The 15,102-nt window shown below is 44.1% G+C and overlaps 1 protein-coding gene across 1 annotated transcript in view; it reads left to right on the plus strand.

Annotated features, from left to right (window-relative positions):
• Positions 1–8,436, plus strand: part of IFT140 (intraflagellar transport 140) — a 54,631-nt gene extending 46,195 nt beyond the window's left edge. The window contains exons 21-30 of the mRNA XM_075830382.1: positions 175–270; positions 370–502; positions 1,866–2,009; positions 2,091–2,219; positions 3,084–3,266; positions 3,751–3,957; positions 4,141–4,353; positions 4,430–4,596; positions 5,328–5,469; positions 7,473–8,436. Coding sequence (XP_075686497.1) covers positions 175–270; positions 370–502; positions 1,866–2,009; positions 2,091–2,219; positions 3,084–3,266; positions 3,751–3,957; positions 4,141–4,353; positions 4,430–4,596; positions 5,328–5,469; positions 7,473–7,667 — 1,609 coding nt within the window. The 3' untranslated portion in view covers positions 7,668–8,436. The remainder of the gene's footprint in view (positions 1–174; positions 271–369; positions 503–1,865; positions 2,010–2,090; positions 2,220–3,083; positions 3,267–3,750; positions 3,958–4,140; positions 4,354–4,429; positions 4,597–5,327; positions 5,470–7,472) is intronic.
• Positions 8,437–15,102: the final 6,666 nt, after the last annotated feature.

The raw sequence follows: 15,102 nt of genomic DNA on the forward strand, positions 1-15,102 counted from the left end.
TTGATGGGTTTTATATATCCATACACAAGACCTGGGATTTTACTAGATTAACTCCTCCTTTGTTGAGAGTCATGGGAAGTTTTTGTTGGTTCTTTATTACGTTGAGAACAGTTGTCAGGTAGAGCTGTAGATCTGAAGGAAATGTCCCTGAACTATTCTTTATATATTTCTTAGTTATGAGAAGTCGGACACCCACCGTTTTGAGGTGCCACGGATGCTCCTGGAGAACCCACAGACCTTGGAGACCTACATTAATAACAAGAAAGACAAGTAAGATGATCAATCCCATCAGTAACAGTAAACAGGAGGCCGATACAATAATGCTTTACGTATAACGCTGTGACCTTGTGTCTGGTTGCCTTCATACAGAATCCTCTGGAAATGGTGGGCTCAGTACCTCGAGAGCCAGTCTAACCTGGATAATGCTCTGAAATATTATGAGCTGGCGCAAGACTACCTGTCCCTGGTGCGAGTGCATTGCTTCCTGCGCAACATTCAGAAGGTTCGAGACTACAGCAAACATTTACATCTAGGGGCTACGAACCTAAAATCCAATTTCACCTACATAGAGTGTGTGTGTGTGTGTGTGTGTGTGTGTGTGTGTGTAAATATGTGTGTGTGTGTGTATGTGTATATATGTAAATGTATGTGTATATATGTAAATGTATGTGTATATATGTAAATATATGTGTGTGTATGTGTATATATGTAAATATATATGTGTATATATGTAAATATATGTGTGTGTATATATGTAAATATATGTGTGTGTATGTGTATATATGTAAATATATGTGTGTGTATGTGTATATATGTAAATATATGTGTGTGTATGTGTATATATGTAAATATATGTGTGTGTATGTGTATATATGTAAATATATGTGTGTGTATGTGTATATATGTAAATATATGTGTATATATGTGTGTATGTGTATATATGTAAATATATGTGTGTGTATGTGTATATATGTAAATATATATGTGTATATATGTAAATATATGTGTGTGTATGTGTATATATGTAAATATATGTGTGTGTATGTGTATATATGTAAATATATGTGTGTGTATGTGTAAATATGTGTGTGTATGTGTATATATGTAAATATATGTGTGTGTATGTGTATATATGTAAATATATGTGTGTGTATGTGTATATATGTGTGTATGTGTATATATGTAAATATGTGTATGTGTATATATATATATATGTGTGTGTGTATGTGTGTATATAATATATATATATATATATATATATATATATATATATACATAATAATTTTTTTATTTATTTATTTTTTATTATACACACAGATTTTTCTTAATATTAAGTTATACAGTTTGTTTTGATACCGATTCAATCCAATCTCGTGTCATCCAGTAAAGAAACGTATACGTTCTTTAAACATGGCTGTCCATAGACGATAAGAGCCTCCGGTGGGTGCCATCTGTCGCCCATAGACTCCTACGTTAAAAATCCATACATTTCCTTACTGGATGGCTGTGACTTTTTTTTAACGTGGGAGTTTATGGGCGACAGATGACGTCTTTTGGGGGTTTTCAAAAATTATTTATATGTTTTGTTTATGTCATACATCTTACATACATCTTGGGTTATGTTATGCAAGCTGAAAAGCGCAAAATACAGCGACAAAACTAGCCGGCTTACCAGCTTTAATGGGAATTTGCACCAAGATAGATTCCCATTCGAAAGCAATAGGAGCCATTTTCCTGAATCCATGGCAGAATCAGCATACAAAAAGTGCTGTGTTAAGGCCTTCGATAGAAAGTAAGGGAAGACGTATATGTGTGTTTATGTTTATATATATATATATATATTGAAATCTTTTTTTTTTTTCTAGGCTGCAGAAATCGCAAATGAGACGGGTAACCTGGCAGCTTCCTACCATCTGGCACGTCAGTATGAAAGCCAAGGGGATCTAAAACAGGCAGTGCATTTCTATACCAGAGCCCAGGCTTATAATAATGCCATCAGGCTGTGCAAGGTAGATATACATACGCTTTATTACCACAGTATCCAGTGAACCTCATTATCAAGTATTACCCAGATACTTAATCCAATACAGGAAAATAATCTGGATGACCAACTCATGAACCTGGCATTGTTGAGCACCCCAGAGGACATGATGGACGCAGCTCGGTATTATGAAGAAAAGGGGGAGCAAATGGATAGAGCTGTTATGCTGTACCACAAGGTAAAAGGAAAAAAGCTTAGGATTGGAAAAATATTATATTTTTGGAACCAAGTCAATACAGTCCCCGAAATAGGTCCAAAATGATGTGCTTGGTTTAATAATACATCCATAGGGGTTGGAGCTCCATTTCTCTGTCACAGAGCTACAAATCCCCCTGCTTCTCTTCATAGAGCCAGACTTAATGATACAATTCTGTCTGCCTGCAGCCACCACTAGGGGGAGCTTACTGAAGACTGATTTATTACGGTGTTAAATAGGAGCTTTATATCCGATCATGCACTTATCTGCATGTCTCTCCCCATACCCACGGCCCATCCACCTAGGAGACCGTGGCAACTTAATGAATCTTTTTTTTTTTGCAAGATACGGTTATTTCGGAGGAAATTGCCCGTGACCCAGTCTAACTTTGCTACCAACGCACTCCTGAACGCCAATCCACTATTTGTATGGGAGGCGCATCAATAAATGCTTCATCTGTTCATAAAATTGGTTCCGTTTGAACAGGGGGCGGCAGCTGAGGTTTCTGCGCTCCTCTTGCAAATTGTGACTTTGGAACGTCGCCATAATCAAACATTGGATCGAGCGCTGGGAGCTGAACGGGTGCGTCTGAGAGAGAAACGTAGGTCGCTAGTCTTTTCCAAGGCCCAATCGGTTTTGACCAAGTGTCTGAGTTCAGCTACAAGCTTGGCAAGTCTCTTACCAGGGCACTACGTGCCAATAGAGCTTGCACGTACGTTCCTCATATCATGGATGCCTAATACATATGATGCTTTATAGTTGCAATGGCTTGTGTTTGGGATATATCCACATACCTCTTGTCCAGGCTCCACATTGTAAGCATTAACATGACCCTTTTTCTTCTAGTCAGGTCATCTCTCCAAGGCGTTGGAGTTGGCATTTGCTACTGAACAGTTTGGGGCTCTTCAACTAATAGCGGAGGACCTAGATGACAAGTCTGACCCAGCTCTGCTTGCTCGGTGCTCCGATTTCTTCATCCAGCACAACCAGTTTGAGAAGGCTGTGGAATTACTATTGGCGGCTAAAAAGGTAAATTGTTTATATGTGCGGGTATGTTCACACGCAGTAGCAAAATACGTCTGAAAATACGGAGCTGTTTCCAGGCGAAAACAGCTCCTGATTTTCAGACGGTTTTGTAGCAACTCGCTTTTTTCGCTGTGTATTTTACGGACGTTATTGGAGCTGTTTTTCAATGGAGTCAATGAAAAACGGCTTCAAAAACGTCCCAAGAAGTGACATGCACTTCTTTTTCGCGGGCGTCTTTTTACGTGCCGTATTTTGACAGCGACTCGTAAAATTACACCTCGTGGGAACAGAACATCGTAAAACCCATTGAAAGCAATGGGCAGATGTTTGTAGGCGTAATGGAGCCGTTTTTTCAGGCGTAATTCGAGGCGTAAAACGCCCGAATTACTTCTGAAAACAGTGCGTGTGAACATACCCTTATAGACACATTGGACATGATCAGAATATTTCTCCCTTTTTGATCTTTCTGTCAATCTTTGTCCTGCAGTACTATGATGCCCTCCAGCTGTGCCTGGAGCAAAATCTCATCATTACAGAGGACATGGCGGAAAAGATGACCGTATCCAAAAACTCCAAGGAGCTTAGCGAGGAAGCAAGACGAGAACTGCTCGAACGAATCGCTGACTGTTGCATGCGACAGGGGAATTATCACCTCGCAACCAAGAAATACACTCAGGCTGGAAACAAGTTGAAGGTAAGAGGTGACATTGGGACACCGCATCCTGATTCCTGCCCCGGGACACTATCTCACTATAGTATAGGACCCTTTATTAGGTAAATTGGGATTCCCAATGCAGTTACAGTTTCCATAGTCTGCAGAGAGGGGGCAGTCTCCTCATACTATAGTGATTTGTTATCTCGTCGTCTTCTTTACCAGGCCATGAGATCTTTATTAAAGTCAGGAGACACTGAGAAGATCGTGTTCTTTGCTGGAGTCTCCCGGCAGAAGGAAATCTACATAATGGCAGCCAATTATCTGCAGTCTCTGGATTGGCGACAAGATCCCCATATTGTCAATAACATTATTAACTTTTACACCAAGGGAAGAGCCCTCGACCTTCTGGCTGGTTTCTACGATGCCTGCGCTCAGGTGAGTGATCAGCACATGGACCTCTCGATAAATTGAAACTCCTCCTTGTCTTTTCCTAAACTCCTCTCGGTTTTAGGTGGAAATTGATGAATTTCAGAATTATGAGAAGGCCATCGGAGCATTGAACGAGGCTTACAAGTGTTTGTCTAAAGCCAAAATGCGTAGCCCAGAAGAGCAAGAGAGACGACTGTCTGATATGCAGAACAAAATTACTCTGGTCAAGAGGTTTATCCAGGCTCGTAGGTAATGTTTCCTAACATTGCTTGTTCTCCGAGGAGCTAAGGCTGCATGCACATGAGCGTGCCCGTAATCACGGTCCATGATTACGGGCACAGCCAGGCGCTGACGTCCGCCCGCATTTGCGGCCCGTGCTCCCATATAAAGTATGGGAGCACGGTCCGTAAAAAGCAAAAAATAGGACATGTCCTATCTTTTGCGGCGCCTCTTTCTACGGCACGGACAACGTCCTGTAAATATATACGGGAAGGTGTCCGTGGGCAGTAGAGGTGAATGGGTCCGTAATTACGAACTAATTCTACGGTCGTCTGCACAGGGCCCAAGACAGGGGTCAACAACTTTCAGCACTCGAGCTGTTGTGCAACTACAATGCCCAGCATGCCTTGACAGCCAAAGGCTTTATTATTACATTCAAAGGCTGTCAGGGCATGCTGGGAATTGAAGTTTTACAACAGCTGTAGTGCTGAAGGTTTCTGACCCCTGAGCTAAGACATACTGTGTGGTACCGGCATCAAACAGGGTTGGTCTGGCCTACCAGAGGCCCAGGCTCCAACATGGTGATATGACCCACCTACAATACTATTTTTTTTTTTCAGGTTGTATCTCCGTCTTTATTGATGATATAACCTTCATGCGCTATAAAGAGAACTTTCTATAGAATTTAAAGGGCACTTGTTCTTTATCGCTGAGTCCCAGGTACTTCAGTCTGACACTCATAACAGTTATTGCTGTCACAGGGCATACTCCTCGGACAAGCCGGAAGCCATCAGACAGTGCGAGCTGCTGCTGGAAGAGCCAGATTTGGAGGGTGCTGTCCGCATTGGCGATGTGTTCGGATTTCTGGTGGAACATTACACACAACAGGGAGACTTTCAGAAGGTAAAGAAAATCTGCGACCCTTCAGTGTCTTTTTGCTGATGCTCCTTTGCAGCCAAGACAAGGTTTAACTCCGCTTTTAACAACCGTGGCTCTAACCGTGTAAGGGTATGTGCACACACAAACTCAAAAACGTCTGAACATACGGAGCGGTTTTCAAGGGAAAACAGCTCCTGATTTTCAGGAGTTATTTTAAGTGACTCGCATTTTTTGGAGCTTTTTTTTTTTTTATAGTCTATGGAAAAACGGCTGAAGAAGTGACAAAAATGGCCCGTCGGAATAGAACGACGTTTTTCCCATTGAAATCAATGGGCAGATGTTTGGAGGCGTTCTGCTTCCAATTTTCAGCCGTTTTTCGGGACGTTTACGGCCCGAAAATAGCCCGTGTGAACATACCCCAACTGTGATTTGAGCTCCACAATGCACTGCTCTCCGGTTATAGGAAAGCAGCAGAATTCTGAATTTAACTTTAGTCATAAAAAAAATCATGAAGCTGAAAATCAGCACATGATAAGTAAAGCAAAGTCTTTACAAAGTTGTTGAACATTATATATAGACATTAACTGGGAAATGTTTTCAATTGCATTTAAAAAATGTGACGTTTTTTCTTTTAAGGGGTTGTGTCACCGCAAACATTTATAGCATATCCACAGGATATGTTCTAAGGCCGGGTTCACACGACCATGTTACGTCCGTAATGGACGGAACGTATTTCGGCCGGAAGTCCCGGACCGAACACAGTGCTGGGAGCCGGGCTTCTAGCATCATAGTTATGTACGACGCTAGGAGTCCCTGCCTCTCCGTGGAACTACTGTCCCGTACTGAAAACATGATTACATTACGGGACTGTTTCCCTGCAGAGAGGCAGGGACTCCTAGCGTCGTACATAACTATGATGCTAGGAGCCCAGCTCCCAGCACTGTGTTCGGTCTGGGACTTCCGGCCGAAATACGTTCCGTCCATTACGGACGTAACATGGTCGTGTGAACCCAGCCTTAATGTCGGATAGATGTGGGTCCCACCTCTAGGACCGACACCACCAGAATGGGGGTCTCCCAAGTCCCCTGATGGATCAGATCCAGCACCGCATCATGGCTTCTGTTATAAGCGGAAACCACAACGCGGATGTGAACAGAGACTAAGCAGTAAGAATGCAGAAATAATATGCACAATACAACTATTTTCACACGCAGAAAAGCGCTTGAACTTTTACATCTTTGTATTCTATACTTTGTGTTTTCGTTGCTTACCATTATAAAGATCTCCGCTTGTTGCCACTGAATGGAACATCCTTGTTTACATGCAGATCCTGAAATTTCATACAGAATCCTCTGTGAGCCATACAGCCTGGGCACATCAACGATTTACCTTCACTGATGCACTGTAGCAAACTATCAGGACAGCAAAGTGATTTGTGCTGCTGCTGTTTTTAGCTGACAGAGGATTGTAGCACACAGTCGATATTAGATCTGCATAGGTTTTCAGTCTCTGGATGTAAACAAGAGTGGTAACATTCACTGACATCAAGCAGTGATCTTGAAAATGGTAAGGTATTGAAACACAAGGTAGATCCGAACGTTCCAGAAATTGTAATCATACAAAGATTAAACCTTATTTACATAAAACCAGCCACAACATTCCCACCTTGTTATTTTGTTTGTGAGTCCGGATGTTGTCTGTATTTCTTATATAGTGTCCATCTTAATGCTGACCCTTTAGGCCCCTGCACAAGTAGCGGATTTACCGGCAGCGGACCGTTTCAGGCAAGTGGATGAGATTTTATAATTATCTCATCCACATGCTGCTGAACATTTTCGGCACGGAAATCAGAGCATGATTCAGTATTTCGAATCCGCAGCATACTCGTTCTGGATGTTCACTGCAGTTTCACCCTTTTCAATGAAGAAGGGGGTGAAATCCACACGTAACGTTTCGCTGCAGAAAATCCTCTAGGTGTGTGGGTGACCTTATAGAACACTGATCCTGAACACATCCTTTCTCCCCAGGCGTACCGGAGCCTAGAAGAAATGAGGTCCAAGATGCCCTCTGCCAATCTCAGCTATTACGTATCACAGAGCACAGTGGAGGCCGTGTATCGTGCCCTCTCCATCCCACTCCAGTCTACTGAGCATGTGCGGCACAATAGTGTAGAAGACAGTGAAGAGGTGGAAGAAGCGCCTGACATAGACTATGATGGTTAACCCTTTCCTTTGCACATTTTTCTCTTTTTGGCTTTTGGTCAGCACATTTGACCTGTTTCCTTAGAAACATTGGGGATTTTGCAGCTGATGTTCCAGTGCTTCTGCTTACCCTAAATCACACAACATATAGCACAACAGGTCTGGTAACAAAAGGAATGAATCTGAAATATGACAAAGGATATACTTGGAAGAGAACAGTGTATTGTACCATATTTCACTGGGATCTTGGCATGAAGTTATAATATGTTAAAATGAGTGTATAATTTTTAAACTATTTTTATTCCTAGAATGCATCTAAAATAAAGCTCCAATGCAAACCTATGTGTCTCCATGGTAACAGACTACAATAAACACTGTGTGTAGTCTGATCTTGCAGTCATGTGTTACTTCTCTCTCTATTATTTGCTAAGCAGCAGACCGTAGAAGAGGAGGCAAATGGAATAGAGTAACACATGATGGCAGGATCAGACTGCACAGTGTTTGCTTGTAGTCTGTTACCATGGGGACCCATAGGTCTACCTAGGAGCTGCACACGCACACGTAGGAGATTTTTAATTAAGACATTTATTCATTTTTATTTTTGATGTTCTAGAGCAGTGGTTCTCAACAGGGTGCTGCGACACTCCTCTGAGCCACTGAGGACATGCTTTTTCTCCTGCTCACAGCGCGAAGTGCATGTGAGGAGGAGGAGATTTTTTGCAGCCAACTTGTATTTAGCACCCCTCCACCTCTGTAGATGGCATCCCCCTTTCCTATACATAGTGCCACCGTCGCTCCCTGAAGGAGCGGAATCCCCCTGTGGCCGGGGATTCCGCTCCTGAACGGAGCGCTTGATGTCTCTGTCCATATATGGACAGTGAGAACAGGGGCAACTCCTGAAGCGGAATCCCCCTTCACAGCGTTGCCGGCGCGGTGGCCAGTAATTCGGCTCCAGGAGAAGCCCCTGACGTCACTATCCCTAAATGGACAGGGACTTCAGGGGCTGCTCCTGGAGTGGAATCCCCGGTCACATCGTTGGCAACGCTGTGGACGGGGATTCCGCTTCAGGGGTTTCCCCTGATGTCACTGTCCATATATGGACAGAGACATCAAGCGCTCCGTTCAGGAGCGGGATCCCCGGCCACAGGGGGATTCTGCTCCCTCAGGGAGCTACAGTGGCACTATGTATAGGAAAGAGGGGATGGGGGGGGTGCCACCATCTACAAATTGGCTGTGTGGCACTACCTACACGGGTGCATCTGTGAGTGGCAGGCTGATGGTCATTTAACTGAGGTGGGGGGCTGATAATCTTCAAGTGGTTTCCACCTCTGACCTTCAATTGAAATTAATAGCAGGCAGAAAATACCTGCGGCGTTTGTTTGGTGCTTTTTTGCCTGCGTCTTTTGCATTAGCTTCAATGGCTTAAAAAACACAAAAAAAAAAAGTCAAACAACGCTGTCAATTCAAAATCTGCCTCAAAATTCCTGAAAAAATTGAGGCAGATTTTTTCTGCCTTACAAAAATCGCTGTGTGAACATACCCTACGAGTGTAGTGCTTGTTTTTAGCCGTTTTCTGTCTTTCTCTAAACAATTTTTGGTAGGGGGGCCCTGAGGAAAACGGTTTTTTTCATGGGGTGCCTCGAGTGCGAAAAGGTCAGGAAACTGTTCTAGAGTAATAAAAATATGATTGCAATAGTGTACATAGCCTTAAAGAGCGATAAGGTGCAGGGGAGGGAAAGTTACATTCCATATTTTGTTACACCTCAACTTTACAGGAGTCTTTATTACATCAGTTGTATCTCAGTGACCACTATGTAGCCAATGTCTGATGACGCTCTTCTGAATTGGTGTAATGTCACAACACTACCCTGCCCCCAATATGGCTACACAGAAATTAAACCACCACCCGGCTCTTATATTTTTTTATAATATATTCACAACAAAAGAGAAACTGAGTGTGTTTTTCTACATAAGTAAATTATTTTTTATTGTTCATTTCTATATATGTGTAATATATAAAAAGAGTTTATTAATTGTTGTACTGGATTTGATTTGCGAAGGTGGTAAAACTATATGTGCGATATAGTCCCAAAAACTGAGCACGGACACACAAAGATGCAAGGCACAGAGCACATTGCAGAATTAGAATGTAGGTTAAAGGGGTTCTCTGCACACACAATACCCTATTAGGGAATACCAAGTTAATAGAGGGGGGTCCCTATTGAGGATCCTCTTCTATTAGCCAAAAAATCAAAGAGCCTCTCCCTCTGGAGATCCTGACTCACCTGTGCATTACGTGGACAGCCCTTTGATCTCAGTGGGAACTGTGTAATGCCTCATTTTGCCTGTAGTGGTGCTGCAGAGGAATTTAACATGCTGCTAGATTTCCCCCAAGATTACGGCTGATCGCTAGGGATCGCTCCTTGTGATCAGCTGTTACTTGAGGGCACATTGTAACAGAGTCCACACTTGTCCATGGGATGTATCTGGTTTTGCAGCTCATCTCCATTCAAGTGAACACTGCAATACCAGTCCTAGCCTACGGGCAACAATAGTGTCGTTTCTTTTCCCTGCAGACAGTCTTTTTTTTGACAGCCTGGATGTTCTAGGGGCAGAATACAGGCTTCTGTAAATGAGGATCTGTACTCTGCTGATCAACAACGGCAGTGTGAATGAGAATACATAATCCTCCATTGTTCTACATGTAACATCTGGTTAGTGTGAGTTTTTACATAGAAAATAATGCACCACACAAATGACACAGCGCCCTCTTATGTGAACCCGCCCTGAAAGGGGTTTGCCCAACACAGACATTGATGACTTATCGCAGGCAAATATGCCATTACCATCTGACCAGTGGTGGTCTGACCTCTTGGTCCCCCACATACCTAGAAACAGACCCCCCCCCCCCCCATTCAGTTTCTTACCGTACATGCCCGGAATGGCGCTGTGTTGTGTAATTCTCTACACGGCCTCTGGGCTAGCACTGTGGTCCCTTAATTTTGGGTACAGTGAGGGTCTCAGAAGTCAGGCCCCCCCCCCCCCCGCCAGACATTTATGACATATCCAAGTCATATGCAATAGAGGTCATTAGTGGGGAAGACCCCCTTAACGTTTTTTCGCTTACTTCTTGGTTGTGCTGGTGTCTCTCTGACTCACTGACTGCAACCTGGAATATAATCCAGATGCCAAGAGCAGAGAAATTAGACCTGATTAAACATAAAACGCTTCATCAGACCATATTCTGTCAGCTCCAATTATTTACCAAAATTCCAGCTAAGGTGTCTCCCTATTGCTTGTATGCCAGGAGGAGCCGCCCTGTGCGCAGAGTCGTGAGAAGATGATCCTACGGAGTATTTTTAGATATTTTTTTTTGCATGGGATCAGCCTGGCTTAATATAGTGCGTCCTCTCTATGACTCCTCGTCTCTTTCCTTCCCCAGGACTCTTTGTTCAGGATATAGAATTTAGTCAAACAACATGAAAAGGGAAGTTTGGTTTCCTACCTACGGCAAACATGGCTGCCGCTCTCGTCTCTGCTTCTGTGGAGTAGAAATAGTTGCTGTTAGATGCCCCATCTTTAGGCTGGGGTTAGGGAAAACTTTTAACGGGATGAATGTTCTCTCTAAGGGGTTTTAATGCGCATTTCAGAACTTGTGAGTATAGTTTAACAACCAATACATCTTCCTTACCTGACACACTGCGCAGCAAAAAACTATATCATTTTATGTAGTAAACAGGAAAGGAGCATAGTGCTCAGCCACCACTAGAGGGGGCCTAGTGACGGAGGAGTATTTGAGTTCAAGGGGAGCTGTATAAATCTTTATGCAATTAGCTCCCCCTAGTGGTAACAGGATCTTTTTTTTTTATTATAAATTTTTATTTTCATTTTGTAACACAAAGTATACACAACACAATTGTAAAATGCCAGTGCAATACAGTCAACAGGCCACAGGTTGACTATCTGCATTACATAAGTGCATGGGATCACAAGAAATAAATACATCGCTCAAATCAAGTGTGAAAGAATCTCCGACATGCACCCTGAACCCGCAGCCGTGCATAATACTCCAGGAGCGAACATGAGAACAGTAAGAGAAAGAAAGAAAAGCAGGGACAGTAAGGGAAGAGAGGAAAGGGAGAGAGCTGACCTGACACACTGGATCTAGGTGTGAAGTCAAGAGGCCATGATGGGTTTATATTCCGCAGTGGATTGAAATCAGATCCATTCACGCCATGTTCTGAGGAAGGAGGCATGGGACCCTTTCATTGAGGCCGTGAGGTCCTCCATTCTCATCATCTCCTGAATCTTACCGAACCACATGGCCACTGACGGGGGACAGGATTGTCTCCACAGTGCAGGAACACACGCCCTGGCCGCGTTCACCAAATGGTGAAGCACCGAGCGTCTATACATAGACAGTGGGACCTCACATAGATGGAGCAGGAAAAGGCCCGGGGATCATGGGAGGGGTAAATCTGTAAATTTAGAGGAAATGCGCCACACCTCGGACCAGAAGTCAGCCAGGAGTGGGCAGTCCCAAAAAATATGCATGATTCTACCCACGTGGTCACCACATCTCCAGCATAATGGCGAGACCGCTGGGATCATTGCATGCAATCTGGAAGGCACCCTATACCAACGGGACAGAATCTTGAACCCGGCCTCCTGAAATCTGCTGGCCATAGAGGATTTATGCGTCATGGTGAATAGGCGCTCCTTTTGTTCAGGGGTAAATGTCAAGCCCAAGTCCCTCTCCCAGGTAAGAAGGTGGGGGTAGATTGGAGGGTGAGATCAAGAGAGTGTAAAGTCTGGATAACGAGTGTCGAATCGTGCCTGTACATAGGAGTTCAAACGGGGAGCTATCTCGCGATTGTGCCGCAGGATGTTCTAATGACGCCAGGAAATGTCGCAGCTGGGTAACCTGCCACGCCGAGAAAGGGACCGGGTCCGACAAAGACTGTAGCTGAGCGCTAGACATCCACCTCCCATCCTGCAAAAAGTGTACGGCCCGTCCCTTACCTGCCCTCAACCAAAGCTGGAAAGGGCCACAGTCCAGTCCCGGTGGAAAAGCTGGATTGCCCAAAATCGGGAACAGCGGGGAGGGGGACGGCGAGAACTCCGCCCGAGGAAAAACCTGTGCCGCAACTGCAAGAGTGGGACCGATCGTAGGGTGTGTCCGTGCTACCAGGGGAGCATGTCTACCCAACCAAGGTAGTGCCTGTATAGGGACTGTCATAAAAGCCTGTTCCATAGACACCCATTCTTTAATCCCGCCATGTCGGAACCAGTCTAAAATTCGTGTCAAGTGAGAGGCATGATGGTAGGAGACAAAGTCCGGAAGACCAATGCCCCCCTCCCTCTTTACACGAAAAAGCAGGGATCGGGCAAGACCCGCCGGTTTCCCTGCCCAGATGAATTTGTGCACAAGGGACAGCAGGGATTGAAAGAACGGGCGTGGGATATGTAGCGGTAGGGCCTGAAAAAGATACAGAATCCACTGTTCCAAATGTTCATTTTAAAAATCACACACCTACCAAACCAGGTAAAGGTGGCCGACGTCAAGGGAATCCAGGTCAGCCTTTATACGTTGAAGAAGTGAAGGAAAGTTCACCGCATACCGGCGAGATAGATCACTGGGAAGTCGGACTCCCAGGTATTTAAGCGAGTCCCTTGCCCACTTAAAGGAGAAGGACTCAGACAGGTCAGTAACCAGAATCTGTGGTAACGAGATGTTCAGAGCCTCTGACTTCTGGTAGTTGTTCTTGAAGTTGGATAATCTCGAGTATCTACTCAACTCCGCCATCAGGTTGGGCAAGGAAATTCTTGGGGCTGTGAGGAAGAAGAGTAAATCATCCACGTAGGCGGCAACCTTATGGGGCCTGCCACCCAAGTCCAGGCCCGTAATATCCATGTTGGAGCAGATATGGCACAACAAAGCTTCCATGCATAAAATGAAAATCAGTGGAGATAGGGGACAGCCTTGCCATGTACCATTAGTGATCATAAATGAAGATGAAAAGTGCCCGTTGACCTTAACTTGGGCCGCTGGGGAGGAGTAGAAACCCGAAATCTAGGACATCATATGAGTCCCCATACCTATATGTCGCAAAGTTGCCAACATAAAGCCCCAGCTGACCCTGTCGAAGGCCTTCTCTGCGTCCGTCGACAAAAATACAAGTGGGGAGTGCCGAAGCTGCCGCCTGGTACATTAAATTAATTGCCCGTGTGGTGTTATCTCGCGCTTCCCGCAAGGGCACAAAACCCACTTGGTCGGTATATATCACATTGTGTAGGAGCGGAGTCAACCGATATGCAAGAATCTTCGCAAATAGTTTCAGATCTACATCCAGTAGAGAAATAGGATGATAACTCTGGCATAGGGATGGGTCCTTACCCTCCTTGGGTATGACCGTAATGTGTGCCCTCAACGTGTCTCCAGGGGGCAACCAGAATCTTATAAATGACATCTGACTGTAGCAGGAGATTTGGAGCTCTGTAACAGAATAACAGAGCTCTAATCATCACTGGAACATACTAACACCTCCATGTAAATCGCACTCTAGCAGCTGCTGACATGTTGGGCCCTGTTCACACTGAGTTTTTTTTTTGCAAGAGGGAAAAACCTGCCTCAAAATTCCTTCATTTTTTTTGGGCCGCGGCCAGTGAGTGTAGCGGGCAAAAAACGCAGCGAAGACTGCTTTCTCTGCCTCCCATTGCTGTCAATGTGAATTCGGAGAGTAAAACACCTGAAGAAAGGGCATGACTTCTTTTTCCCGCAAGTATTCTTTTCCATTGTCAGACGTTTTTTGGCGCAGTTTGACGCCCAAAAACTGCACCAAAACACTGTGTGAACTAGGCCTAAGAGTTTTTCCTGACCATTAAAATGGAAAAAAAAAAAAAAGTTTACCTGTGAATTCATACAACCAAGAACTTGTTATCTCCACTCAGCAGTCACATTATCTCCACCTTCCCAAAATTCTTTACCCGTAGCGCAAATGAGAAATGTGGAGATGTAGAAAACAGCCGAAAAGATTCCAGTTCTTATTCCACATTCGAAGGGTAGAAACTTTTGACAACTTTCTGGTTGCTACATCCACCAGCACGACCTTTCCTATGCAGTGTTTTATACTTCAAGAAACCCTCCAGGTAAAACTGATCCTGTGTTCTGCACTAGACAAAGCAGAATTGGGCAGATTTACTAAGACCCATCTTTTTTTTTTTTAAATTGGTGAGCTGTAGAGTCACAACCGTATTGCGTAAATATGGCGTGCAGCATATTTTACATCCGTTTTATGGAGTCAAAATGGTTGCAAAGCCCTTCATAAATTCCCCCATTTATCAGTTTTACCTGGAGTATAGCTTTAACCCCTACTTTGCCTAGTTTATAGAACATGCCGCCTTTGAAACTTGCAGCACCACGTCACTTCTTTGATGCCTTCCACTTACTGTATAT

This window comes from Rhinoderma darwinii, chromosome 6, assembly GCF_050947455.1.
Source record: "Rhinoderma darwinii isolate aRhiDar2 chromosome 6, aRhiDar2.hap1, whole genome shotgun sequence".
In the NCBI taxonomy this organism is placed as follows: Eukaryota; Metazoa; Chordata; class Amphibia; order Anura; family Rhinodermatidae; genus Rhinoderma; species Rhinoderma darwinii.